The sequence below is a fragment of the Aptenodytes forsteri genome, unplaced genomic scaffold, assembly GCF_000699145.1.
Source record: "Aptenodytes forsteri isolate BGI_AS27 unplaced genomic scaffold, ASM69914v1 Scaffold229, whole genome shotgun sequence".
In the NCBI taxonomy this organism is placed as follows: domain Eukaryota; kingdom Metazoa; phylum Chordata; class Aves; order Sphenisciformes; family Spheniscidae; genus Aptenodytes; species Aptenodytes forsteri.
In genome coordinates, this window is record NW_008795863.1 from 2,629,172 (window position 1) to 2,656,341 (window position 27,170).

The 27,170-nt window shown below is 37.0% G+C and overlaps 1 protein-coding gene across 1 annotated transcript in view; it reads right to left on the reverse strand.

Moving 5' to 3' along the window:
• The window catches only part of GNAL (G protein subunit alpha L), a 117,312-nt gene extending 90,164 nt beyond the window's left edge, over positions 1-27,148 (reverse strand). Inside the window, exons 1-4 of the mRNA XM_009284134.2 lie at positions 26,781-27,148; positions 26,389-26,461; positions 25,486-25,540; positions 25,182-25,301 (exon numbers count right to left, since the gene is read on the reverse strand). Coding sequence (XP_009282409.1) covers positions 25,182-25,301; positions 25,486-25,540; positions 26,389-26,461; positions 26,781-26,919 — 387 coding nt within the window. The 5' untranslated portion in view covers positions 26,920-27,148. The remainder of the gene's footprint in view (positions 1-25,181; positions 25,302-25,485; positions 25,541-26,388; positions 26,462-26,780) is intronic.
• Positions 27,149-27,170: the final 22 nt, after the last annotated feature.

Below are 27,170 nucleotides of genomic sequence, written 5' to 3' on the forward strand. Positions count from 1 at the left end.
TTGCTGGATTCTCCCATAGGTGATAACATAATGGAAGGAGAAAGTTTCTGCATACCAGGAGGATTCCCACGCAAACAGAGCCCAGATGCGTCCCACTTTCTTCTCACAGAACTGGTCACCCTTAGTCTAATCTCCATAAGTCATCTGGTGTCTCACTGGGGAAGTGCTATCTAGGACAAAGAAATCTGTAGGGATGCTGGCAAGAGTGGAAAGTGAATCTTGTGACCAAGCATGCCGGGGCTGGGCTGCTCGGGAAAATGATAATGAAGTGGAGGAGCTCTGTTTTTAATGGGGGAGCAGGAAAGAGGAAGAAAGGTAGCAGGAGGACCAGACCTCCCTTGGTGGGGAGGGAGAGGAAGAGAGAGAGGAAGGAAGAAATGCACTTCTCTTCACAGATACATGGGTCAATAACTAAACATATAACAATGAAGTTTAAATTTAAACACCGAGTTATTTTTTCAACAATGCTCCTGTATATGATAGTTCCAAACTACGACCTTTCTTTGCTGATGCTGGAAAAGATCCAAGATATTTCAGGAAGAAGTTGGGTCTTCAGGTAAGTAGATTAACTTTCATGTAGTATGTAAGATTTTCCAGACAATGTGTGGATTGGAAAAAGGCTTCTGTTGACATCCACGTTTCTTAGGAAGTGGAATAAAAATAGTCAGAGGCCATACCAACTAAACTGAGTCCCAGAAAGTCAGCATTAGACTTCCAAAATAAAAACAAGGAATACTGTTTAGAAAGCATTTCAATGGGAGAATTATACGAATTTATAAAATGGAATCTATTTTCTTGTTCTGCAGTCATACTACTGCCTGAGCCTGCACGATACTGTGTATTTTACAATGTTTTGAATCCCTGCAATCTTAAGCATAGATTAATAAAGTATGGCAGGATATACTTACAAACTATTTAGGCAGCTTTACAGTTCAACCAACCCTGCTGACAGGGGAACAGGAAGGGGGAAAGTCCTTTATTATTCACTCAGTGGACTGAAAAGACGACTGTATGAGCTAGAAGGAACATCATTAAGAGGTTAGTAGAGACAGGCAGAATTTTTTTAAGCCAGCTGCTTGCTTATATCCTTTTTCCAAAGAACTTTTAAAATTCACATTTTAAAGTCTGTTTATCCTAATGTATTTTGTATACATTATAATAAGATCATATTAAGGAAGATGACAGTCTTTCAACCTATCTATTTTCAACTCTGCTAAACTAAGACTAGTACAATGGATTTTTGTTGACTGGATGGATGTGTAAGTCCACTTCCACGTTTTGTGAAATAATTCCGTACCACAAAAAAATAATGCTACCAATCATTATCACTTACTGTTGATACAGTTTAAAGACATATAAAAAGCATACTTTTCCTTTTCCCACCTCTTAGTTCAGTTGAAATTTCAGTGTCCGCCTTGAAAAACTAAACTTAAAACAAAACAAACACACTCCAAATATTCATGGGATTTTGTACTGAATAAACAAAGAATTTTAGCTGTTATCTTCAAATTTTCTCACATTTTTAATCAATCTTTTAACTTTTGTAGCTAAACTGAACATTTTTAGAATAAGGTTTGCTTTTGCCCTTAAGAAACTTAAGACTATGCTATGAAAATTGAAATTACACCTGCAGCTTTTAATGAAGAGCTGTCATGTTTGAAGAAAGCATACCTTCAAACTATCTAGCTATGAACTGGATAATCTCATCTCGAAATTCATTAAGTGTTCAGTAATCTGAAAAGCACTACACTGCTCGTGTCTTATCTGAAGTAGGGAAAAGCAGAGCTCTGTTCTAATTCACTGAACCTCAGCGATATCACATTACACTTATATTTGTGAAATGGCTATTTACTTTCACATACAAAAGAGCGATGTAATACTACAAAATGAAAAAAAAAGTTACTAATGTAGTAATTCAGATATCAAAACAAGTTTTTAAAAACTATTCCATATACTAAAAATACCAAACCGTCAGTTCCATGTAGGATGGAAGTTTTAAAGCGTTCCTACCATCAGGAACCCTCTGTAAATTCCCCTCCAGCAACAACAACCTTCCCCTACTTTTAATAGCATAGTGTGACAATGATGGCTATGCAACCCTGTATCCCGTACCACCCACAATCATTTTGGCCAGCCCAGGACAACGATGGGTTCATACTATATGAAACAGACCTATGACAGTGTTATCTTTTCTTGGATGAAAATGGAGCTCGGGTATGTTGGAGTATATTGATGGGCTCTTGATGCCACCAAAGTCACTGGCAGTTTTGTCACTGGCTTCAAAAGAGCCAGCCTTCCAACTAAAAGATGTGAATGGATGAACTGCACCTCAGCTGAATAATTTTTCAAATAATAACTTGAAGCATGTCTGTTTAGCCGTTAAGCTCTGCCTAATTTAGAACAGCTATTGAAGGTTATTTTTGTTTTAACATACCTTTAGATCTCGTTTTCCATATTTTGTAGTAACAACTTTCCACAACAGCTATCCTCTTTCTCTGTTACATTCATTTTATGAATCACAAGAAAAAGGGACACTGAACATTTCTAACTAGCAGCACATGCTTCAAGTGAACATTTTATGCGAATGTCCATGTCGAGAACTGTCTTATTGTGGACTTAATGATACGTAGTTAAAATCATAAACCTGGAAACGTAATGTAAGTTGTTACATGTTCTACATGCTTTCAGTTTTTAATATATGTTTAAAAGGGATACCCAATTAAAATGTAGTAATTCATAAACTTGTAAAACTAGCTAAGAATGCTGTAATTTTTCTACTTTAAAAGTTATTCTTTTCTTTAGTGACTGTATTCTAAAGGTGGTTTACTATTGATGAGACCTTAGAATAGAGGCAATCACTCTAAATCTCACTGGCACTGGTGATGCTACGCACCAGCCCCAAACCATATGCTGTTCTCCTGCAAATCATACTCTTTATATTGAAGATACTGCAGTTATAAGACAGGATCTTTGGATAAGGTACAGAATATAAAATATCTTCTTCTACGGTATGCTCTGGGAAATTATCTTCCTGGGCTAAAAAATAGTTATAAACTATTTTTATAGTTATAAACTATTCCCCCTCAAATTAGCCATGTGAAATTTGAATTTGCATATACTTCTGAAAATCAGTACTGCACACTGTGCACAATTAGAAAGACAGAAATCAAGGTGTGTTATGCTTGATTGAATCAGGCTGGCAGAAAAGCCCATACAAAAAAAATGAAAGGACTGAAATGAAAGCATAACTAGTCAATACAAACATCTTACAAGTTGTTGAAAAGAGCAAAGAGATACGTTAACAAAGATGACACAAGATCCACTTCTATACAGAACACTGTTCAGAAGACACTGTACATCTAGCCCAGACAAGTAGTCAAGTAGTAACAAGTAGTCAAGTAGTAACACACTGGGGCAACGTTGCATATGACATCCTGCATCTGGGTTCACCATCACACCAATTGGTCTGCAAGAATTCATTTACTTAAAACTTTTTATGAGCAGTAGAACTTCCACTCTTCTTGAGAAAGAAAAATATTATGCGGTGCTCCACAGTTCTGAAAACATATACTGTATCCAAGGAGAAAGGTTATCTGCAGCCATAAGCATAAAATGGACCATAAGCATAAAATGTAAATGTTACATTCGAATTTCAGTTGTAGCCTAACTTATTAAACTGTGTAAGCCCTACTGCAATGTATGCTGTCTCCTTAGTTTCATTTCCTAAGGAAAGGAGACTTATGCTGTCATATAATCTGTCTGACAATCAACCATGCCTTCTACCTAACTGTGCAACATACTGGCCAGTTCCAACCAAATACCACAAAAAGGCAGAGGACTCAAAGAAGGACTCAAAGTCTAACAAGAACATCATTGGCTGGAGGATGGAGCTGGTTCAACACCTCCTTACTGAAGGGAAGTTTTAGCGTGATCTCAACAAGTTATCTGTTTGCTGACCGATATGCATTCGACCAGCCAGTCATCACTTATTCACCAAAACGTGCCCTGACATGCCTCTTGCCCACCTTCCAGCAGGGGACTGGGATTACTCTCAGGAAAATCAAGCAATAGGAGACCTGAAGGAGAAACGGGCTATTTACGGTCACTAGAGGAGTAGGCTGGGCATCTACAATACATCCACAGGCAACCAAAATTTATCAGCTCCATTACTTATGGAACAAACTACAATTTACAGGACTGAGACCAATACTTAGAGCTCCTGGTGAAGATCCAAAAGCACATTATGCCAGTCACATACCCGATTCTGCTTAAGCTAAGAAGAAAGGTAGGAGAAGGAATGGCAGAAACAAGATTAAGTTACTTGCTGGAATCGCACAAGAGATCAGTGCTGACTGCCAAAATATGCCTCTTTTTCCAATTGGGGATTATCTGCTGACTCAAACTATATCTCAAATGCTGGTACTATGTACCAAGGGTGGCAATATAAAATTATGTTAGTTCATTTGTATAATATTGATATACAGCTATATTGAGTGACTCTTTAATTTGTATTACAATGATATAATATATACTATGTAAAACTTGCAGAACCCTTCCCCCAAATGTAAGAAACTTTTGTGATGACCATCATTGTAATAATTCCATATAACAAATTTAAGATACAAACCACAGCTTCGTTAGCAGCTTCAGCAAACTCAGAACACAATAACTCTTTGGGCCGACTATTTAACAGAGACTTCTGTAATCAAAGACATAAACAACATGGCAGTCCAAGAAAAAGTCAAAATTATATTTAAATTGGATTTCTAAACCAAAGTACCTACCAGAGATATACTAGACTTACTGCTATATTATAAAATGTTTTAAAACTGCTTCCATGGCAGCAAACATTTATTAACTTGAGGAAATGTTCCCATCCCATGAAAACAAGTCTTTGTTTTAGATGGTGTTCGTTTCAAGAGTCCAGAGTACAACATTCATTTCCAGCTTATCCTCAAAAGTCAATTCATACAGATAATCAGAAATAGTCAGAAGTTAAAATTTAGCTGAGTCCTAATGAACATTGCTACCACCACTTGCTACCAGTCACTAAAATTTTCAAGATACATGGCGAGTGAAGACTGAAAGGGTCAAAATAGGGCAATGATAGAAAAAAAAGCTGTCTATTCTACAGAACAGAATAGCTAATAATTTTGAAGTCTACAACTGTGTTTACAGCAAAGTTAAAGCCAGAAGTTCCTCAGTTCCATATTACACTTAAGGGCATCAGTTCATAGCAAACTTTTTTTTAGTGTTTTCTTTTTGACACACAAGGTGTAAAACAGCATTTCTAAACTTCATCTACCAGAAGAGCGTAATTTCTTGACTAACTAAAAGCATGACTGGCTCTGTAAATTTGGGTGTTATTTTTTTTCTAGTATCACTGCCTGCTGTTTGTCTGCTATTAAGCTCTTTTTTTTTTTTATACATTTTGATACTTTTACATAGACATGGGCCGTGCTTCCAGCTCCTAAATGACCTGCAGTACAATTTGCTGTAGTGTGTACTGTACAAAGTTCTTTGGTATCCACAGGAACAGTTACCAACTGATGTGAACTTCCTTCCCTAAAGAGCTTGTTTTGAATAACAAACTACTCCAGGGGGAAATACATTATCTTGTCTAATCAAATGTTCAAGTGAGGCTCATTTCATTCCAGGGTTTTACTATGTGTTGTGGAAATGTGGGTGACACTGACCTTTAATTAAATCTCAACCTTAAAGGAAGACAGTAAAAACTTAGCAGCCCAGACTGCACATATGAGTTTAAAGCTACATTTAAATGGTTTAAAGAATTAATCAAAATCTCCTATTTTTAGTCACTGTGTTCTCTAAGATATTTGCTTTCACGTAATCTGTATAAAAGGGTTTTCGTAAGTATCAGTAGTTAGTTGTTCTTACTTTGTACAGTCAGCTTTAAAATACAGATGTTAAGCATACCACCTGACATAGAGTTTGTATTATCAACATGCTTCCTTTTATCCAAGTATATTTATCCAGTGTTTTTTGATTAGCTAAAAATGTTCCACACTGAGAAATATGTACATCAGACAGAAAACAACTCAACAGGACAGCATCACATACATGCAGGGCAAAAGTTCATTTTTTGTGTCAGAGAGCTTCTATCAGGTAAAAATATAACTCGGCCTCTTCTGATGTCTCCTCAGGTGGCATGAAGCAGAAACAGCCAAGCCATACCTGAGAGGCCTTCTGCTGAGAAGACACCTTTGGGGGAGTTTCCTGCCCAGGTCCCACCAGGGAAGGAAAGGCCAAGTCAAGGACAGGGAGGAAAGAAGAGGAAACCAAGGGAGATATTGGGGTGCCTTCTTCAGGGTTCCCTTTCCTTTGCCTCGACCATCTCACAGCAGATGTCCCTAGACAGGAGAAGAGAGGATCTAGCACGCCCATGGAGAGTTGGGAAAGCAGAGAAGGAAAGTCTTGCTGACACTGTGAAAAGCACTAATAAAGAAGGAAATACTCTGATGAATTACTCAAGTATGCAGTGCTGATTATGTGTATCCATGAAAAAAAAACAACCCACATAATCCCTGTGGTTAAACAGGTATCAATACTGAAATTTCTGCCACTTCTTTCAGACAAAAAGTGACCTTATAAATACAATAAACACTATAATAAACAACATCTCAAAAACTGGTTCAATACTCAGGTGTTACTATACTTTCACTGTACTGGCCAAATACTATTTTTATAGTCAACACTTTACACATGCACACAAGGTATAAAGGTCTTGGTAAATCAGAATAAATCCATTAAACCCCAAAGAAATACTTTGGTTTTCTGCAACTGATGCAAAACAGTTGTGTTACATCCCTTGAACATTCTCTGCTTGTAAAGTGAAGAGTCACAAGTTTAAGGTGGATAAGCTCTCCAATGCACCAAAGCTATATCTTTAAAAATGTCTAAATTTTAAAAGTATTTTAAATTGTTTCTAATGATTCAGTTCTAAGTTTTACTCTGTTTGTTCTTGACATATTTTTGACACCCATTCATGTAAATGGGAAAACAAACTAGTTATTTCTCTTCCTCTCTTACCTACTGTTAATTTTAAGTTCTAGTTGGCTGCAGAAGTTAATTTTAAGTTGGCTGGCTTTAAATCACCTTTTCTATCTACCACTTTGCAAACCTTCTTGGAAACTTATTCTGATTTGAAAAATTAAAAACCATAAAAAAACCTGCTTAAATGAAACTTTTAATTTTGGGTTAAATGTGAATTATTCTTTTTTGGGTACTTATTTTGAAGAATAAAGTAACAATATTGGCTCCTATTGATATATCATTGTACCAATTTTGAACACATTTTTGTATATTTATATTTTAGATAATTTGTGCTTAGACACAGATGGAGGGTAATTTTATTCTAGTCTAAAGATGCTTGAATTTTTTTTTTTTTAACAAACCTGGTGACAAACATGCTTATGCCAATATTTCACTTCACATTAAAAAAAAAAAAAGTGAACTTCCTTTCCCTGTGTCTCTTTACATGCTCAGGAAACACCACCGGGACGTTTTCCTTGTGATAACAGAGCATTCAGATTGTAGAGAAGCGAACATGGAAACTAAGGTAAAGAATGTCAGTAATACAATTTAAAACAAATTACAAATACTGCTAGATGCAGAGAAGTGTTCAGCGTGCCTCCACACAGTACTTGTTATTCAAGTATTCGGCTAAGACAGTGCCTGTATTTTTGTAAAGATGGACATATTCTCTTTCCATTTTTTCAGGTTACATAAATCTAAGTTGAAACACAAGAAGGAGGTTTTATTTCTTCCTTTCCTTTTTTCCTCCATGAGAAAAGATATGAAATCATTTAATGCTTGAGCTAATACAGGTGCAGATACTACAGGTCATATTTTAACATTTTTAGCAGGAGTTAAAAAGTTCAACTGAAAAGCTTCACTGGACTTTATGAAGACAAAACATTAGAGTATATCATATTTGCTCTTGATTCATCTCCTAAACAACACAATTTAGCTTAGCTAAATTCTGAATTGACCCTCAGGCTTTTTAAATGTATACGTTAGACACAAGTGTGCCTCTCCAATAGCACCTCATAGCTTGTGAAACTTCAGGAGTTTCACTGCTGAGTATGTGTAAAATGGCCTTGCTCTTTTTGAAACTCCTATTGAGAGCAATTTCCCCTCTAGCCAGCCATAGGCTCTCTCATGTTATCAGATAACAGCTTATAGAAGGACAGGCTGAGAGAAATGGATTGATGATTCTCTTTTTGTAGAAGCCTCTCCTAGCTTACAGAAAGAAAACCATCACATATTCTGGCAAGAAAGGCAATGTGCTCTCTCACACTTGTTATGGTGCAACTGGAAAAATTAAATAATGGCTAGTAGGGGAATCTTACTGCAACATAAGGCAAAACTTTCACCTGAACAACAGCGATGATTCATTTTTTCTTTTTAGTTAATCTATTTAAAAATTAATCAGCATAGTGCTGATTGGGATACGTCAGAAAGTAATCCCTTCTGGAAATGACTTCTTAAACCTTAACTTAAGAAGGCTTCTGCAGGGTTACGCCAGAGGTCTTTCTAGCCCACTATCCTTTTTCCAACAGTGGATGCCCAACAAGAGATGGGCAAGGACAGGACAAGCATATATGACAACACTTCTCCCCAAACAGTCTTCCAAGACTTCTTCTCAAGAACTTGAGCCAAACAGGGTTTCTACATACTCAGGAGCCCTCAGTTGACTTCTGTTTTGTGAACTTGTCCCATCTTGCCCGAAGGCCATGCAAACTTTATAAAATAGCTTCAATTCCACATACTGTCGTTGTCATGGCATGCACTGGAACAATGCTCTATTCCTACTTTACATCCACAGGAACACTATTACGCTGGCTCATCTAATACCATGGGAACATGTAGACAGAATTTAAACTTATATACCTGTAGGTACCCTCCCCTGCCATGTCTTTTGTGGCCAAATGAACACTCATGGGATTTCTGCATATCTATCTATCATGTTTTCAGTAAAAATAATATAGTAATAGAGCAGAATTGGCTTGCAGTTATGCAACAAAGCCAAGAGAGAAGAGTTCTTGTTACATGAGACTCAAACAGCTATGAAGTCTTTTGTATACTGGAGTTCATGTGAGTCAATTGCTTTTGAAATGCATCAGGCTGAGCCTTAAAGCTCCAGACCACAAAGTTAAGTTCAGAAATAACTGCAGTGAACGTAGTTGTTTCCTTACCCAAAAGAGCAAGGGTGAGCAAGACAGACCTGTTCTTGTACCACCTAACCTCTGCAAGAAATGTCAGACTTCACATCAGAAGAAGCAAAACCAACACACTGCACTGGGTTTCTTCTAACACACAGATCTCCAGTGCCTTTTGGTCTGACCATAATCTGTGACTGTAGATACAGAGGTGGAGGAAGTAAACCTGCTTGTTTAGATAGCCATCACCTTCCCATTATGTCCTACCACTTGTTCCCATCTCCGCTTTCTTCTTCCCCATTTTGTGTCACCCGCCCTCAGTTAAAACCACGGAAATGATCTGCACTAAAAATAACCTCTCCCTCCACCTCATTTGGTCAGGCCAAACAAACAGCTTTACCAGGACACAGCTGAGGGCACAGTGCAGGCATAAAAATGGGAAAGCAGCGCGGATAGTGACAGGGGAGGGTTGGAGGAAGAGGATGATGATGGCTTAGCCTGGCAGCGCTGCTGGAAGAAATGCACATGAAACTACACAGTAAGTACTCCTTAGCATGCGTTCTCAGAGCAGCAATGTGATTCAAAGAGTGATGACTTGCTTAAAACATAAAACCTGGGGAGAAAAATATTTGATGAAGGGAGAAGAAAACGGTATCATATACACATAAGCATCTCAAAAAAGTAAACGAATTAGAATGTCAGTCGGCCAGTAAAATGCCCTCCAGTTTTGAAACCCACTCATCAGGTCCGAACAAGAACCCACCCTTAACAACACTGGAAAAACCTGCCCAGAAATAGTATGCACTGACCCAACTCAGCCAGTCCATAAGTACAGCAAACAAAGAGTCCTCAGAGCAAACAAGCTCTCTTCCTAGAAGCAAATGCCTGGAATTCCCCCAGCAGTCAAGCTGACTGTCAGAGTCAGGATTTTCTCCTGATTACATCCTCAATTTCCATAGAGCAGCCCTTCATAAACTGATTAACAAACGTTTTGTTTTAAATTTCCCTGTTGGTGTCTGGAAGCATGCAAAGCAGTATATTCTTACAAAAAATAACCATCTAATTATCCTATTTGCAAGGATTTTTTGTTGTTGTTTGTATTTCGGAAAGGGAAAAAGGAAATGAAAACTTTGATTTACTGCACATTTTTTATCTCTGTATTTCCCCCAGGATTCAAAACCCTAAAATTTAGGTATATATGTTCACATCTATCATGTAAGCACAGATCAGGAATGGTATTAGCATGACATTTGGCTGTACTTATAATGTAATAACCATACCGCTCCTAATGATTACAGAACCAAAAAAAAGAAAGATATGCCTTTCAATGTGATCATCCTTTAAGTTAACAACACTGCAAGATGCATTTCAGCATTATTTCCCCTTAAATCCACTCCATCAGGAAAGCAGGGACTACCCGTAATGGGAAAACAAAATGGGAGTTGCTTCTCCTTTCTACAGAATTTGCTGTCATGAGCAAGAGAACTAATGAAGCCTGATTTCCTATGATCTGTGTCCGTAGTTCTTTAAACCCCTCATTAGCAAAATCACCAGCTTTGCCATAACTCTTCTCTCAAGCCATTACAAAGACAAATGCACAACACACGTCTCCAAAAAACCTGCAGACTGCCAAGTGATGGCACTTGCCACAGGACTCACACATGTACTTCCTTGCTGTGGTAGCTGGGAGTTGTCACCAACACTTCAAAGCTACTCACCTGCCACCCTTCACCTGGAGAGCTTTCCCTCCAATGCCACAAACTTGAAATAAACTTGTTTTATTCTCCAAATCCTCTTTTCGTTTCCACGTGCTTGAGGGCCTACAGCTAACAGCCTATGCACTGGATTTTCCACCCCACTGTCAGCCGTCAAATGTCCTAGTTCTTGAATAGATTAAAACCTTGTACAGAAATAGGAAAAGTGTTATACTTAAATGCATATATGTATGTCAGTGCACATATATATGAAAACAAAAACTCCTGCTTGCTGCTTTTAATTGAAAGTACCTGAAGGCATGCTCTTTGCTCCTTTGAGCCTTTAGAGATAATACTCCTGCCAGCAGTACTTCCCCCAGCCATTTTTTTCTGCTTTTAGGAAAGAAAATATTAGGCCCTGTCTGATTAGGAGATGTGGATAATTCTCCACCAGAAGAACAGAATCATCTGCACCTTGCCCCGATTTAGATTTAAAACAATACGTGGAAGCACAAGATAGTTTTGCATACTCTATATTATAGTCTGCTACATTGTCTGAATAGCACCCTGGAAGAATGTGCACTATTTAAGAAAAATTATCATGTCTGTTTACACAACAAGGCCATGACAAGTCAGGCAGATAACTAATGAAGTCTCTAGACTAATTCAAGACATGATTACAGAAGCTTTAGTTTTGGAAAAGAAGCCCCAGGGGCTTTCAACCAACATGCCCATAGGACCTTTGTGAACAGAAAGAAGAGTGGCAAATGTGAAAGATCAACTGACAGGAGCTCGTATCTTCCAAAGTTTTCCAGATTTTCAGAAGTTTTTAACTTGAGCATGAGGTGATTCATGTCACTGAAAATACAGCCTTAAATGTATGAAACTGGGCAGTCATATCTCAGCGTATTTGCGAGATGGTGATCCTTAAAACTCGCTGTTGTAGAATATCCCAAACACGTGGACTACCATACAATACAGAAGAGAGTAATTTTCTCCTCTCCTCAAGTTCATTTCCACACTCTGAAAAGACAGGCACAAGAATTAAATTCTGTAATTACAGCTTTTTAAATACAAAAAATTGTATTTGGCTCCCTTTCCCGTTCAACTTGGAGTGTTGTCTTTTGAAGAGTAAACATACCCAGTCTCCTCTTACTCTTGATGCTCTCCTCTGGACTCCATTTGTGTAGGTTTTTTTCTAAGTTCAGTTCCCAAAACCAGACACAATACCCCAGCTGAGGACCCATCAGTGCCAAACAGAATGGCATAATTACTTCACGTCTTTTTGTACAGCAGCCTTGTTAACACATCCCAGAATGAGTTAACTCATTGTTTGTGGTCCATTACTACAACAAATAATTTTTCCTGCACTACAAGCAGGTTTTTTTGCATCCTATAGCCTCTTTCCATCCACTTTCCTAGAGACTTTCTGTTTATTCCTGAGAGGCTGCCAGAAGGGGATGACTGGTTGGCCTGTCGGAGACAACCATGCTTGACAGACTTAAATGTACAGATTTAGTATTATCAAGATCCTATAGCAACTTGTTCATAATTCTTTGAACGGTTAAGAAAGCTGAGAAGTGAAACAGAATGGAGCTATTCTCTTTGAAGTGTACCAGTCACAATTGATAAAGAAAATATGAGGAACAGAGATAGAGGTTTAAAAATGAAGGAAAGCCAATCCAAAAAATATTTTAACAGTAAAAAGATGCCTTCTCTAGTAGCCACTCCTTACTATTTCTGCTCCTTTAATCATAATCTACAACTCTTTTCCCACAAACCACAAGTGCTGAATCATGTAAGACCTAAATTGACATAAAAATAACAGAATTCTGCTACTTGCAGCATTTCCCCAAGGGAGATCAAAAAGTTCAAAACATTTTCTCTCAGTGACACACAGCATTAGGAACTGTGAGGGAAAAAAAAGTGGCATTTTGGTATTTTTAAACATTTTGTTTCTCTAATGAGAAGGGTTCCAAACAATAGTTTTCTTTTCTGCTAAATCAGGCAAACCGTAATGAACGATTAAGGAACGATGAGCAGATTTGAAAGCACAAATGTCCTTCGTGGTACTGCAAACATTGCCTCTCCAAAATCAGGCTGAAGACCAATTTCTTTTCCATTTTAAGAACAAAAATAAAGTGTGTTCTCCTTCTGCACAGAAGAAAATATTAGTCATGGTAGATAATTTAAAAAATGCTTTTTCATAAGGGATACATGGCAGCGTAGCAAATTAGAAGACGTGTCATTACACATGAAATAATAAAAAATTGAATGCAATGGATTTTTTGAACAAACTAGTCAAAATGTATGACAGATCTGAAAATACCAGAGGAGAGTAAGGATAATTGTCATTAATAGTACCCTTTGGGCTCTGCTAATGTTGGTACGGAGACCTTCATGCGTATTCCTCTTACCTGCAACTGTGTTCAAGTTCTCTTGGAATTATAAAATCATCTACTTTAATTCTATAAACATATGAACTCATGTCCAAAAAAAAGCAAACAGTTTTAGGAATTATTGGAAAAGGACTAGAGAATGAAAAAGAAAACATAAGGCTACTGTATAAATCCACAAGGTACCTACACCTTGAATACTGTGTGCAGTTCTGGCCTCTCATTGCAAACAGGGTCTAGTAAAACTAGAAGATATATGGAAGGGCAACAAGAATGAGCAAAGATATGGAACAAGCCCTGTGAGAGAACCAATTAAATAGACTCCATAAGTGGAAAGATAAATATTTGGAGGGATATGATATGCAGTGAGAAGGGCAATGTGGAAAAAATGAAATGTTTCTAACAGACAAACCAGGGAAGACCAGTGGGTAGCAGGCTTGGGGAAAAAGGAAAAAAAAAAAGGAAAATCAATCAAGTGTTTCTTCCTCATACAACACTTACTTCAACTGCAGAACTCGCTGCCATAACTGAAAGTTCACACAGGTTGGGGGAAAAAAAAAAGAAAGATGAATTCCTGTAAGAAAAGTCCATCAAATTTATTAAATACAGAAATACCACTCCCAGTCAAAAAATACCTCAGCCATAAATCCGTGGTGACTAGGAGAATAAATGTGGGAAATACTACTATATGCTTGCCCCATTCTTAAACTCTTTTTCCAGTTTCACTATTGGCCCTGGTCAGAGATGAGATTCAGCGCTAAATGAACCCATGATCTGAGCTGGTACAGTTTTCCTATGGTTTTATTGAGCTGTGCAAATCAATTTAAGGTAAATTATCTAAGATTCTGTGAGTGAAACCTTTTCTTCTGCACAGAAAGTTATACTGGTGCAGCCTACTGTTCAGTAAGCCTTTTAAAGATATTATTATTAAAAAAAAAACCACAATATGAAAATGAATCACAGTGATTATTGAAAAGATCTACTGTTCACAGCTTAATAGCATCCAGAGAACTGTCACTTATCTGAAAAAGATTTTGCTTATTTCAAGTTTTGTGCCAATCTCTAACCTACACAACTTTTCCCACCCCCAAGAAAATCCATAAAAGTGCTCACCAACCTCCCAAATATAAATTTAACAGGGAGAAATGATTCGCTTGTTTTGTTTTTCAATTGAAAGTATTTGTGATTTTGATATTAATGTCACTGTATAACCGGAAGCTCAGCTGCATGAATGCTGTGCTAGCAGTACATTAACAGTACATTTAGGTCCACATATATGCATACGCTTAAGTATTTGCAAGATTAGACCCTAGGGAATATAGGTTTTTAGGATGACTTCTGTATTTATGGAACATTATACTTCTTGCCAGGCTTTCATTCATCGGTGGGAAGAATCAAAACCTGCTCTGTAGAACTGAAGGCCAAGAACCAAATCTAATCCCTTATTTCTTCAAAATACAGTGAAAATCCTCTGTGGTTCGAATGGCTGGCTTTCAGAAACGTCAAGGGCCATCTTCCTCTACTGACGTGATTTTTGATCCGCAGACTTCTTTTTTAATTATAATTTCTGACTTATGCATTCCCTGGCTAATTACTCTTTTGGTCCATAATATGCCCACACTGTTAGCATGTTTAGTTTGCTGCTGTTAAAATCTAAAGAGAAATCCAGCAGGTAACAACAACGATTAGAAATGATAATTCCAGGGTTGGAAAAATAAAAGCTCTACTGTTAAATTAAAAGTACATTATCCTAAATACGCAAGTCTGCTCTTCCCAAAAGGAACAGGCAACACTGACATCCTGAGAAGGAAGGAGAAGCTAAAGTTCAAGTTAAAGGACACCTGCCTGCCAGAAAGAATATTCTCACTCAAAAGTTTAAGGCTACAGATCCTGCCATGAAGCCTCACTCTCCTGCGATACCTGCTGAGAATCTGATAATTAATGACATGGTTTCAGCAGCAAGTGGAGATACCTGACCTCTTCCTCTATCCAATGACAAAATATAAGTGACCGTATATTTGTTGCATAGCCTTTTTCATTTACATTTCTCCTCCGCCTTTTCTTTTTGCCTGGGGCTGGAAACTCCTCGAGGCATTCCCAAAAGCAGGCAACACTGACATCCTGAGAAGGAAGGAGAAGCTAAAGTTCAAGTTAAAGGACACCTGCCTGCCAGAAAGAATATTCTCACTCAAACGTTTAAGGCTACAGATCCTGCCATGAAGCCTCACTCTCCTGCGATACCTGCTGAGAATCTGATAATTAATGACATGGTTTCAGCAGCAAGTGGAGATACCTGACCTCTTCCTCTATCCAATGACAAAATATAAGTGACCGTATATTTGTTGCATAGCCTTTTTCATTTACATTTCTCCTCCGCCTTTTCTTTTTGCCTGGGGCTGGAAACTCCTCGAGGCACACAGCCTGCGCGGAAGGCACTCTGGAGCTGACTGACAACCAGGTCCTGCTGCTATTCATGGTCAGCTGCAGGTCTGCAGGCAAGGGGGTAGTTCATCGTCTGTAGAGCGGGAAGTGAGGATACACTTTCCCCTATTTTACTTAATCATTCTTTGCCTTTTCTTGTTTTCCTACCTGACAGTTCTTAAATTTGATATTATTTAGCTCCTATGAAAGAAAGTATGTGGGTGTATGTTAAGAAAAGAATGATCTGCACAGCTCTGTCACTTAACATCCTATGGAAGTGAGGGTGGACGTGATCAAAAAGCGTTCACCAAATTAACAGAGATAAGAGGGCTTGCATGTCTTTAGCCTATTTTATCTTGCTAAACAATTTCGCAGTTCAAAACAGTGGGATAATTATTTGCATTAAAATATGTTTAAGTCCTACTGACAGCAATAAGAAAACTCAAATGGAATGAATTGGCAGAAGTGTCAGAAAACGTTTACTTTTAAAAGATTTAAAAGGCAAAGTTCATCTCTAACGTCGACATAACAGACAAAAATTCCAATATTCTTCTTGCCTAAGGATAAATATCCTTTCAAAACATCCAGCATAGGTTTTTAAAACAAATACTAGTAGATTAATTACAAGAGTGCACTTTAAACCAACCAAAATTAATCTACTGATTTAAAGCAAGAAACCATAATCTGCATGCTTCAAGTGATAGCTGGCGTGCTTACAAGCAGAGGTAGCTCTGTTCCAAGAAATTATTGCAAGAGTTTCCAAAGTAAAAGACAATATAAACTTAAAACCATGCTGTACAAATTACATTCCCCTCCTGACTTCTTTTAAAGAGAAGGTCCTAGAACTTAACTACAACGCTTGAATTGAATCCCTTTAACTACAGAAAGGCAAATTACATAAAATAGGTGGCAGAACAAAACCATAAACATTTTACAGAAGCTTTTAGCAGTTAACTGCAAATGTGCATTGTTCTTGCCTTTCCTCTGCTTTAGAGTCCTATTTACATTTATCGTAAAGAGCTTCTTAGATACTCAGGGGAAAAAAATTGTTCATAATATTTTTTGGTTTTCAACTTATTTACTTCATTGTATGCAAGGTATACACACAGTCTTCTGTTCACACTGTTTCGCTTGTTCTCTATTCCTCAGCTCAGGTTGCTACCTTCTGCAAACAAAATACCCCGTCTGTTGATGCAGACTATAGTGACATTGAAAAAGATAATCCACTGTTGACAGTAAGTACAAGCAATGGATGAAGCTATGGAGGTGATGAAAAAAAATAAGCAGTCTAAGCTGGCAACGCTCAATACTGTTTCAGAAACCGAAACACAAATCTCAACACGTGCTGAAGAAAGGGGACGCAGCTCTTGGCTGTTGTGCAGATGAACATTCACTTCTTTGAAACTCTAAATCATGACACTATTATTATTTGAGTAGGCGATATCCTCTGTTCCATAGGTCTCCACTGGCTTCAGTGACAATACACATGCATATGATGATTTATCCCTGATCTGTACATTTTTATTGCAGCCACTGAAGTAAAAAAAAGATTCTCCCTGATTAGTAAACACATTACTTTTACAGAGCACTCAAAAATGGCAAAAGCAGTACATCAAGCTGCTATCTTTGGCTTAAGAGATTAAAATAATTACTTGATAATGAGGACAATTGTGAAACATATTCGGCTATGTTTACCTTTTCTCTGGCTGTGATGGAAAATCTGTTTTAATGTAGTTTATAAATAATGACAATTCATTAAATATTTCACTACCCTTCCTCTGAAAACTGCCACTTGTAAAAGTCTGAAATCTCATCATCCTCGGACTAATTGGATAGCGTGTCTTCATTAAGAGTGTGGTTACCCTTTACATGTATTTACATCTACTTTCATTATAGTTCAGTTTGATTTACACGAGGGAAGAAACAAGCAAAGTCCTTGCAAACGTTTTTAAGTGCATGTTAAGTCTTAATAAACTACGTACTAATTTGTAATTAAATCTTCTAGAGATTTCAATGCAACTCAACCTAAGTGCTGAAAATTGCAAGAATTTCTTTCCTGTTTCTTCCTTGAAGGAAGACTGGGAATCAGGATCAGTTTGTTATTCTGACCAGGCTACCACATCTCCATCAGGCACCTACCTAGTGACCAACGCTACTCCTTCAGCTGTTTTTCCGAATCTTACCACCTGGGATGGAGAAGGACTGCTGCCACCTGCACATCGCAGAATTGCTTTTGGGAGATACCTTTGCAGCAGCCATGTGTTTGCGAAGGAATACAAAACAGCAGCCCCCCAAAGCCACGGCAGGTTAAAATAAATCAGCATGCTTCACAGACCCGTGGCCAGTACAAAGATAATGATAGTACAGGCTTTAACCTATTGCTTCCGCCTTCCTTTAATTTAAAATTAGGGTATACACTGAAAAACACCTGATGAACAAAAATATTCTAAAGCTCATAAGTGATCCTGTAATACATTTTTGGTTCCGTGAGGAAAATCAGTCACTCCTACTTAAAATGATAATTCAAGTTATTAGTCTTCCCATTGCCATCAAATCAAATAACTAGATTTAGATGTAAAAATATTTTTATCCTTGTAAAGTGTGATAGAAGTATATGAAGTTTTCAGCTAAAATTGTAGCAAAAAAAGACAGAATGTGACATTTATTGTTATTAATTTACAGTATTTGACTGGATGCCGTCTTGACTTTCAAAAAACCTCCAACTAATTTGTATTATCAGTAATATGTAGTATCAGTAAATGTCAACAATTTGAGACTACAGAATTGATTTAAGTTTTAGTTAGCACTAACAATAAATGATAATATTTTTCCAGTTTCACAGTGAAAGTCTCTGCGTTATGTGATGATAATAAATAAGGCAGGCTGGATAAAGTGTGAATACCACCCCACTATCTGGGAAATCAGATTCACAATATAAGAAAGCAAACATTTAATTTGGTGTTACTATGATGTTATACTATTGAATGTAACACTGCACTTGATTCATAAGCAGCACTGTTCATAAGACTTTCTCAAATAATTGTCTTTTCAGACTAAAATTCATTATTTTACATTGTAAGCTATGCAAAAATATATTCTAAAAAAGGCAAATACATGTGGGAAAGGTGAACTTTTTCTGTATATTTCAAAGTTGAATCTGTTCTTAAAAACATTGAGATAGGAAGACCTAGAAACAAACACAATTTAATACCGGTTTCTTTTCATTTTTTTCTGACTACATCTTATATTTGTTAGCTGTGGATCATTTGTGATTATGCACGGGACTTCCTATGGCTCCCAATCTCAGTATTTCTACTGTTAATTGTTGGGGGCCTAAGTAGATCCCCGAGCTCCTTTCCTGGGACACAAATTTAATTATTTACTTATCATCGGTATAAACTGTTAACAGTTGTGGTTCAGTGAGTTTGGAACAAGGGGAGGAAGAAATATGTTGTTACACTTTTATTAAACAGAGTAGTATTTTACTAAAGCAAAAAACTTACTTTAGCTTGAACACAATGAATTCCTTCATCCTAAAGCAAGCACCCCCCAAACACAAACCGTGTATTTTAAGCAAGAAATCCTGAGCCTCACAGAAGAGCTGTACTTTAAACAAACCACTTCAATTTGAAGACCCAGTTGTGTTTTCAGTAAAATCAGAGTATTTATTAAGGAATTAAAATAAAGGAATTAAAGAAAATCATGGTAGAATTTTATACTTTTACAGTTCCAGTATGTACCACAAAATTGCCCTATACTTGTTTGTAGTATGATCCCAGTTCTAGTTTTCTATTTTTGAAACTACACAGTTAACATAACGACTGATTGTTTCTGATAGCACTACTGGATTGACTGATCCATCAACAGCAAACTTAATGCTTACAGGGAATAAGAATAAGAACAAAATAACACGTAACATTGAAGTATATTCTTCATCTCACGTACAAAATGTTTATAATTTTGTACTTTAACATTGACTAATCAGAACATTAGGGACTTGGCTTGCCAATTTAATGAAAACCAGACACACTTACGCTACATCTGTATGCAAACAGGTATTTCATACGGAAGGAAAGGTATCTGCTGGGCATCAGCAGAATCTGCTCTTAACATGAAAAGAGCTCAACTTCAGTATCTGCTGTTAATTAATAGTTAGTGTACAGCATAAAAACAAGTGCTATCACAACAAAGACATTTCATCTGTTACCTAATTGCTACTTCTCCCCAATATCCACTACTTTTCAATACCATTCCTGTTGACAATTTTAACTTTTGTGTGAAGACTAAAGAGTTGCCAACAACTACATTAGCATTTGCAGCATTTTCAGCTGTCCTTCTCTGACAGTCTTCTTCATTAGTTTTTCAAATGTTATTAATTCAGGGTAGTAGTAATGTTGTTGGACCTATACAATTTAATCATTATCTGGCCTTCCAGATCCTTTCTGTGTTTGTGAAATAAGAACAAATGAAGAACTACCAGTGTGCATCTTAGACCACAAAAAAGGCAAATGAATTTTTAAGTCTAATTGATTTTTAAAAGTTAATTTTGACTTGGCGCTGTAGTAATGTTAAATATCACAATCACAGGTAATTATAAAAGCTTGTGGCCGTTCATTCTACCCAAAACGGTAAACGAAGCCCTAAAGTAAAAATCTAGATAGAGAGAAAAATCAAGTGAAGCCATTGGAGTGGCAATATTCACCATATTCTCTCTTTTCTTTTATGATATTTTCATGTAAAACATAGTGTATTTTCACACTCCTGAGAAACATGGAAATACTGCAAGGTATGTGAAAATCGAAAAATGTAAGATGAAGCTATTTTGTAACTCCTTTGGGCTACATCAAGTACATATTACAGGGAAACTTAAACACATTGTGGTCAAATAGGATATTAAAGTCACAGCATTAACCGCACAACCCAAGCAAGTTTAACCACGTATGAACCATACTTATCATGTTTTTAATCTTCTATTTAAGCATTTATTTAGGATAACAATTTTCTACAGCCCAGTGATACACTTCATTTGAGCAAGATTTCCAGTTACTTCAAACGTTGAGGCACACACTGTGAAAACCAGCCATCACCAGGCATCAACATGAGTTTGAATTCGAATACCAGGTCTCATAAAAATTTGAAATGACTCACGGAAGTCTATGTAACTTCAAATTCTGACCAAAAATATTTTTCTTTCTTTCTTGTGTCTTTACATTACAATACAAAGTCCTGATTTTTAAGAAGAAAATGTGGAGGAAAATTAAAGTCATCAAACTGAACTCAAACTACAATATCTGAAAATGTAGAGCAAACCACAGACCAGATTAATCTAAAGCAGTTTCCCTGTCAATGCCCACATTAACATTTCACTTTTAAGAGCTAAATTAAAGAGCTTGCCTGATTGATAACATAGCATTAAAAATTATTTTTAAAACTCACATTCTAAAATCAGCACAAGGGACTACATTTGCACAATTCACTGTTTTATGAAGGTTCAGCAAAATACTTTTGCTACATTCTTAGCAAAGGAAATGAATCTTTTGAAAACTCTCCCCGCTCCCCAAAACCTGGGTGTTTACATGTTCTCTATTAAGCAAATGATTCATGTTCACTGGTAACTGGTTCGTATAGCCAAACACTTCACTATATAGTTTGGTGGTAGCTAATTGACTACCTGCTATATACCTACACATAACTGATCGGATGAACTTGATCCCAGACGTGTATTATGAAAAGCAACTTAATTTGACTACATTTTTGGGGAAGACAAAGGGTAATGCAGCTTTGTAGTGCCCACAAAATTCAAATACTTTAATAAAGACAACTGAACTTGAGTAAACACACACTTACATAATACACCATGTTTTTCCACAGCTACCAGCATAATATGCCTTTAATACTTTCACTCTGATTCACAAAGGACAAAAGAAATCCCCATCAATAAAGGATTAAAAATGGCGCAGGTCAATTCCTGTTAACTTTAGCAAATATCAATCAACGCTTTGCCAAAAATAATAAAATATCCTTTCCGATATAGTGTGCGTGCTTCCATTTCAGTTTTAAAGCCCTTCTGATGATTCCACCCAGGAATATGGAGCTCAGATAACACCTAAACTAGTCATCAGATGAAAATTTATCTTGATTCCTTTCACGACTTCAAGGAAGAAACTACAGTGGACACTTGCTTTATTCGCATTTATTATCTTTGTAAAAACTCTAGCCTTAAATCTTATGATTTATAGAAATAGACCACATCAGTCACCCAGGAAATTTTTTGTAAAAATTGTACAGTCTTTTAATAAAAGAAATGAAAGGCAACATAAAAATTATAAAAGAAATCAAGAAACCTTTGATTTTGTTTTATATCAACTAGATAAATCATCAAGGTAGAATAACGAAACCAAATTAAAGAATAATCTTTTGAAAGTAAGTAAAACTATTGGGGGGGGCACTACACACACTCTTAAAGGAATGTTAAAAGGCTGTAAAGAGAAAACCATTTGTTTTAAAATTTATATCACTACTAAGTAAGATGTTCTGCTTACATTTTGTAGAGAGCTATGTAATTAAAAAAACCAGCCAAACAAAAACCCAAAATACATATCTGAGGCTAAATGTGAATCCCATCCTTACTCAAGTTCTTGGCATTTCAGTCATAAATTGCAATTGAGAGTATGATTTCACCCTCAGGAAATCAGTATTTTCAAATCCACTTATTTTAAAGGACAATTTTCACAATTAAATGCATATCAGTTAATTTTGATGCAATTTAAGAATGCATATCCAAGCATACCCAATATGTCACAAATATATTCAAATTAGTGCCTCATGAGTGTTGGTCATATTGTGCCATCAGTGAAGTTTTTGCAGGGATTTCTCTTTAAAGACTCATGATACAGTGCAGTCATTTTCCCACATTTTGCATCCAATGTATTTGAAATGCATCTTCAGCTAAAATACATTGATTTTTACGACAAAGATTACATGGCTAACTTCATCCAAAAAATAACACATCTGTAATTCATATTGCAACACTAAGGGCTATGTCTTTAACAGCTCGTTACCATCCATATTGTAAAAACCCCCAAAACTGCCTCTTCCCTCATTCAAAGGAAGAAGGGTAACCTTTGTCACGTTTTTACAATGTGCCAAAATTTACCCCAGAGGCAACACCTAAGCGCTGCCTAAGTCAGCATTTTTTCCTTTACAACTGTTTTTAAGTACAGATGATAGAACCGCAAGTCCTGAATGTCTACTACTAAATACCGTATTGGTTTCTCTGGCTCAGAAGGCCTTATTCCATACATCAGCTATTAATCAGAGAATCAGTAATGCTTAGTAAAGGATGTGTATCTGATTACTATCTAAGTATTTATTTTTATATTTGTCCTTATCCAAAAATACTAAATGGGTCAAAAGTTATTTCAGCTGGAAATGTAATTTTACTTGAAGTTATCATTGACTTAAACTGGAGTAGAATCAAGCCCTGAAGCACAACAGCACTTTTTTTTTTTTCAGTCTCTCTTGCTCACACATCATCCTGGAGAGAAACAACATACTAAACCAACAAAAACCAAAAAAATAAAATAAAATTTAAAAAAAGTATCTAGCCAGATGACACATTTTACAAATATTAAACCTATGAGTTGAGCAGAGAAGAAAACAGGAGGGAATAGACGAAAGTGACACATAAAATATATTTATTTCTAAACCAGCACTAGATTTTTCTTCTTTTTTTAAGCTTGTAACAACTTTTTTTTTTAAATTAGGACTATTATTTGACACTATTTCAAATAATGTGGTGGTATTAGCAGAAATCCTACTTAATTAAAAAACAGTTATCATTTTTAAAAAATTTTAAACCAAAATGGACTTTGAATTGGGATTTCAAATGAATTATTACTTGTTTCACAGTCCACTAGGCCCTATTCTTTTTCCCCTCCAAGAAGAGTAAGTTTTTCCCCTCTATAAAACATCAGTGAGTCAAATTTGACCAGATTTAGTCAGCTTCTGTGAAAAAGGAGAAATTTTGTAAACAACAAACAAACAAACAAACAAACAAACAAATATCTCCAGTTCTATAAAAGTCCACTTTAGTTTTCTTTTACCCCAGAAACTCAGAAGAACAGATGTATGATGGAGAATTGCAAAGGATATATGCCACCATTTATTTTACCCAAACAAATAAGAGTCAAAATTCAAGCAAAAAAAAGAGAGATAAGATGAGCAACAAATGCCTCAGAACTGTAATACCTGCATAAGACAAATATTTCATGACGAACTCACATTCCATTTCTAAAAAGAGTTTCTCATTTTCACTAACTTACATCCACCAATTAAGCAATTATGCAATATGTGGGTGTACCTTGCAGTTGTTTTCTTAACATCTGCATTCTGTGTTAAATTCTAACTGTACTAGATGTCTGATATTTTTTCTTTATCTTAAACCTTGGAAGTGGTAGATTTACCAGAGGCAAAACCACACACCAGAGAATATGAGTTCTATAATAAAGAAACGACTCTTCCCCTTCTCCCCCTTCCACCCTGAAGCTATAATAACCTAAAGACACTCTATTGTAAATGGCTTCTTTGGTAATATTGATAGCATGAACAACTCGCAATCATTTAGCCAATGAATGAAGATTTTTTTAGTCCTTACTGTATCCATAACGAATTGCTCTCGATATCATTTTAAGGCAAATTAAAAATTCTGCTACTGCAAAAATAAATTCCTTATAATATTCAGAATGTCTATGCCCTTGCTTTTATGTCATGCATAAAACAGAAAACACTCTATGCATGTTCCTATAAATAATAACATAAAAAGATAAAAATAAACAAACATAAGATGCCTATGCAAGTTAATCCAAAAGGTATCTCTCATTTATCCACAAAAGAGTAGCCTCTATACAGAAATCCTTAATTTTCTAATGATTCCGTATCAAAAGATGGCAACGTTTACATAAAAGTAAACCACTGCTTATGCCAACTACAATAAATGCATAAGGAGGCAAACCACCTTACTTGACCACCGTTTACGCGAGTTTCCACTCTGAAGTGCAATAAATATGGAAAACACCACTGGGGCCACTCTATCCTTTTATTTCCTTTTATATCCTTTTCTGTAGGTAGACTGTAACTCCTCAGACTGACATCCTGCATCTAATTCCACGTAGGAAACCAGCTTTCAACAAAGTCTTATTTGCAGTGTCAGTATGTATAATTATATCGGAAGTTTTGAAGAGAAGAACTAAATGCAGAAACAGCATTTACAAACAGCAGCAAATAAATCAGAAACAACAAAACCTTGCACCACTAAAACAGGTGCAACCACCCCAGTCTTGTAAGAAGGTTAACCCAGTGGTAATGCTGGCATAAGCTCTTCCCATGACCATCTTCCAAAAAGTAAAAAACAACAACATTTCAGTCAATCAAAGTGAAGCAACGCGTTCCCCCTTGAAGCAGAATAAATGAGTGGTTTCTATTCTTACCTGTGTATAGTCAAAGTCAGAAAGAGGAGCTATACTCTTGATGTAGTCCATTCGAAATTGGTTTTCTGGGTTGGCCAATGGAACTGGGGGTATTAAAGTGCTCATAGCTGAAACTATAGTCTAGAATTGGATAAAACAAAAACAAACACATTAATCTGGATAAATCTAGGATACAGGATCAATAAGAAGATAATCCAATCTCATCAGCAAAATGGGATTTCTCTCAATACAATCTTGGAGAGCACAATCCTTATCATTTCCAGTACACCCAAGCATTTAAGAACAGTATAAAGTGTGTTCTTACCACAATCGCATCTTTAACATTTTTCCGAATATCCAGTATTTTCTGTTTCTTTTCTCTGCATTAAAACAGAAATATTAACACTTTGATTTTTCTTCCAAAGCAGTTCAGTCAGTTGCATTTAATTTTTTTTTCACCGATCGCTTGTTTATCTGCTCTTCAATCATTACAACATACCAACTGAAGAGAACAGCAAGACAAATACATTTTTCCCCTTATCCCTTTTCTCACATAGTATGAAGAGCAATGCACATTCATCCCTGATATTTTTTTTAAATCAGACAATCATAGCCACATCCGCAAAGCCTCCCCTGATGGAACTGGAAGTCATTCTTTCGTTTCTACAGCATGCTGTAAACATGCTCTAAATTAACAATACGTAGTTGAAGGCCAACAGACATCTAAAATTAATGCTATGGATTAATAATAGTTTCTGGCAAAGAATTCTTCAGAGAGAAAATGATGTAGCCTCAGAAAACAGAATGATTTCTAACAAACGTGCAAAATTAGTTTCAGTTTTACACTATCCCCAATACCGGAAAAACAACAGCCACTGTCATCCTGAATATGACTTGACATGTATTTTTATATTACAGACAGATGCAATATTTAGTTATTTGCTTCTATGTAAAAAGTAGTCGCCATGTTGTTGCTACACAGGGGCCTGTCAAGCGCTGCAGTAGCAACAGTGTAAAATACAGTACAGGGGCCAGAAGGAGAAAATGCAAATATACAATAGCAGTAATTTCCTTATTCTCGCTCCCCTTCCTCCCCTCCCTCCCCCAAAACGCAGTGTCAAGCCACCAAAACGCAGGGGATGCGAGGAGAAATTTCCTAGCCTACTGTGTGTTAACCTGTTTCCAATATTTAACGAAAAATAAGTCACAAAGTGTCAATAATTCTTACTCTGAATTAAATCCATTGACATGTAGGATTCGCATTTGTTTCACAATAGTGCTTTTTCCTGACTCACCAGCCCCTAAAAGAGAAAGAAGGAAAGGGAGAACATTGTGATACACGGTTCAGGCTGGGGGTTTGGGGTGGGTTTTTTTTGGACGCGACAGCATCTCCCACCTCCGGCAGCATTTCTGTATGTATGCATCCATGTGGCTCAGGCGCTGAGCTCAATCTGTGGACGTCTCGCATATTGCTCAATACAACAGCCTACATTTTTCATACCTCACGCGCACACAACATCTCCCCTCTCCGCTGCGCCCTGCCGCCCAGGCGGGCTGGGGCAGATGCCCCCTCCTCGCCCTCCTCTCCCCGTCCCCCACCTCTGCCCCCTTCCTCCTTACCCAGCAGGAGCAAGCGGTGTGTCGCTTTATAAGCCAGCCTCTCTTTCTGCAACTGCTTCTCTATTTTTTTGTTGGCTTCTCGCTGCGCTTTCTCATCGATACGCTGATCCTCCGTTTTGCTGTTGCCCAAACACCCCATAGCCGCTGCTTAGGATGGATGTCAAACCGTTGCCTTTACAGATTTATTATTTACAAGGGGGAGGGGGGGGGGGGGGGAAAGGCAGAAGTCAAGTCTTTATATCCGTGTGTCCCTGCGACGGTTTCTCTTCTCTTCTTCCCCCCCGGCTTGCTCACATAAAATGGTCTCTAGCCGCTTTCTGATCACAGCGGAGTTGGTTTGTTTGCTCCCCAGAAGAGATGCGGAGAGCAGGCGGCAGAGGTAACCGTGCC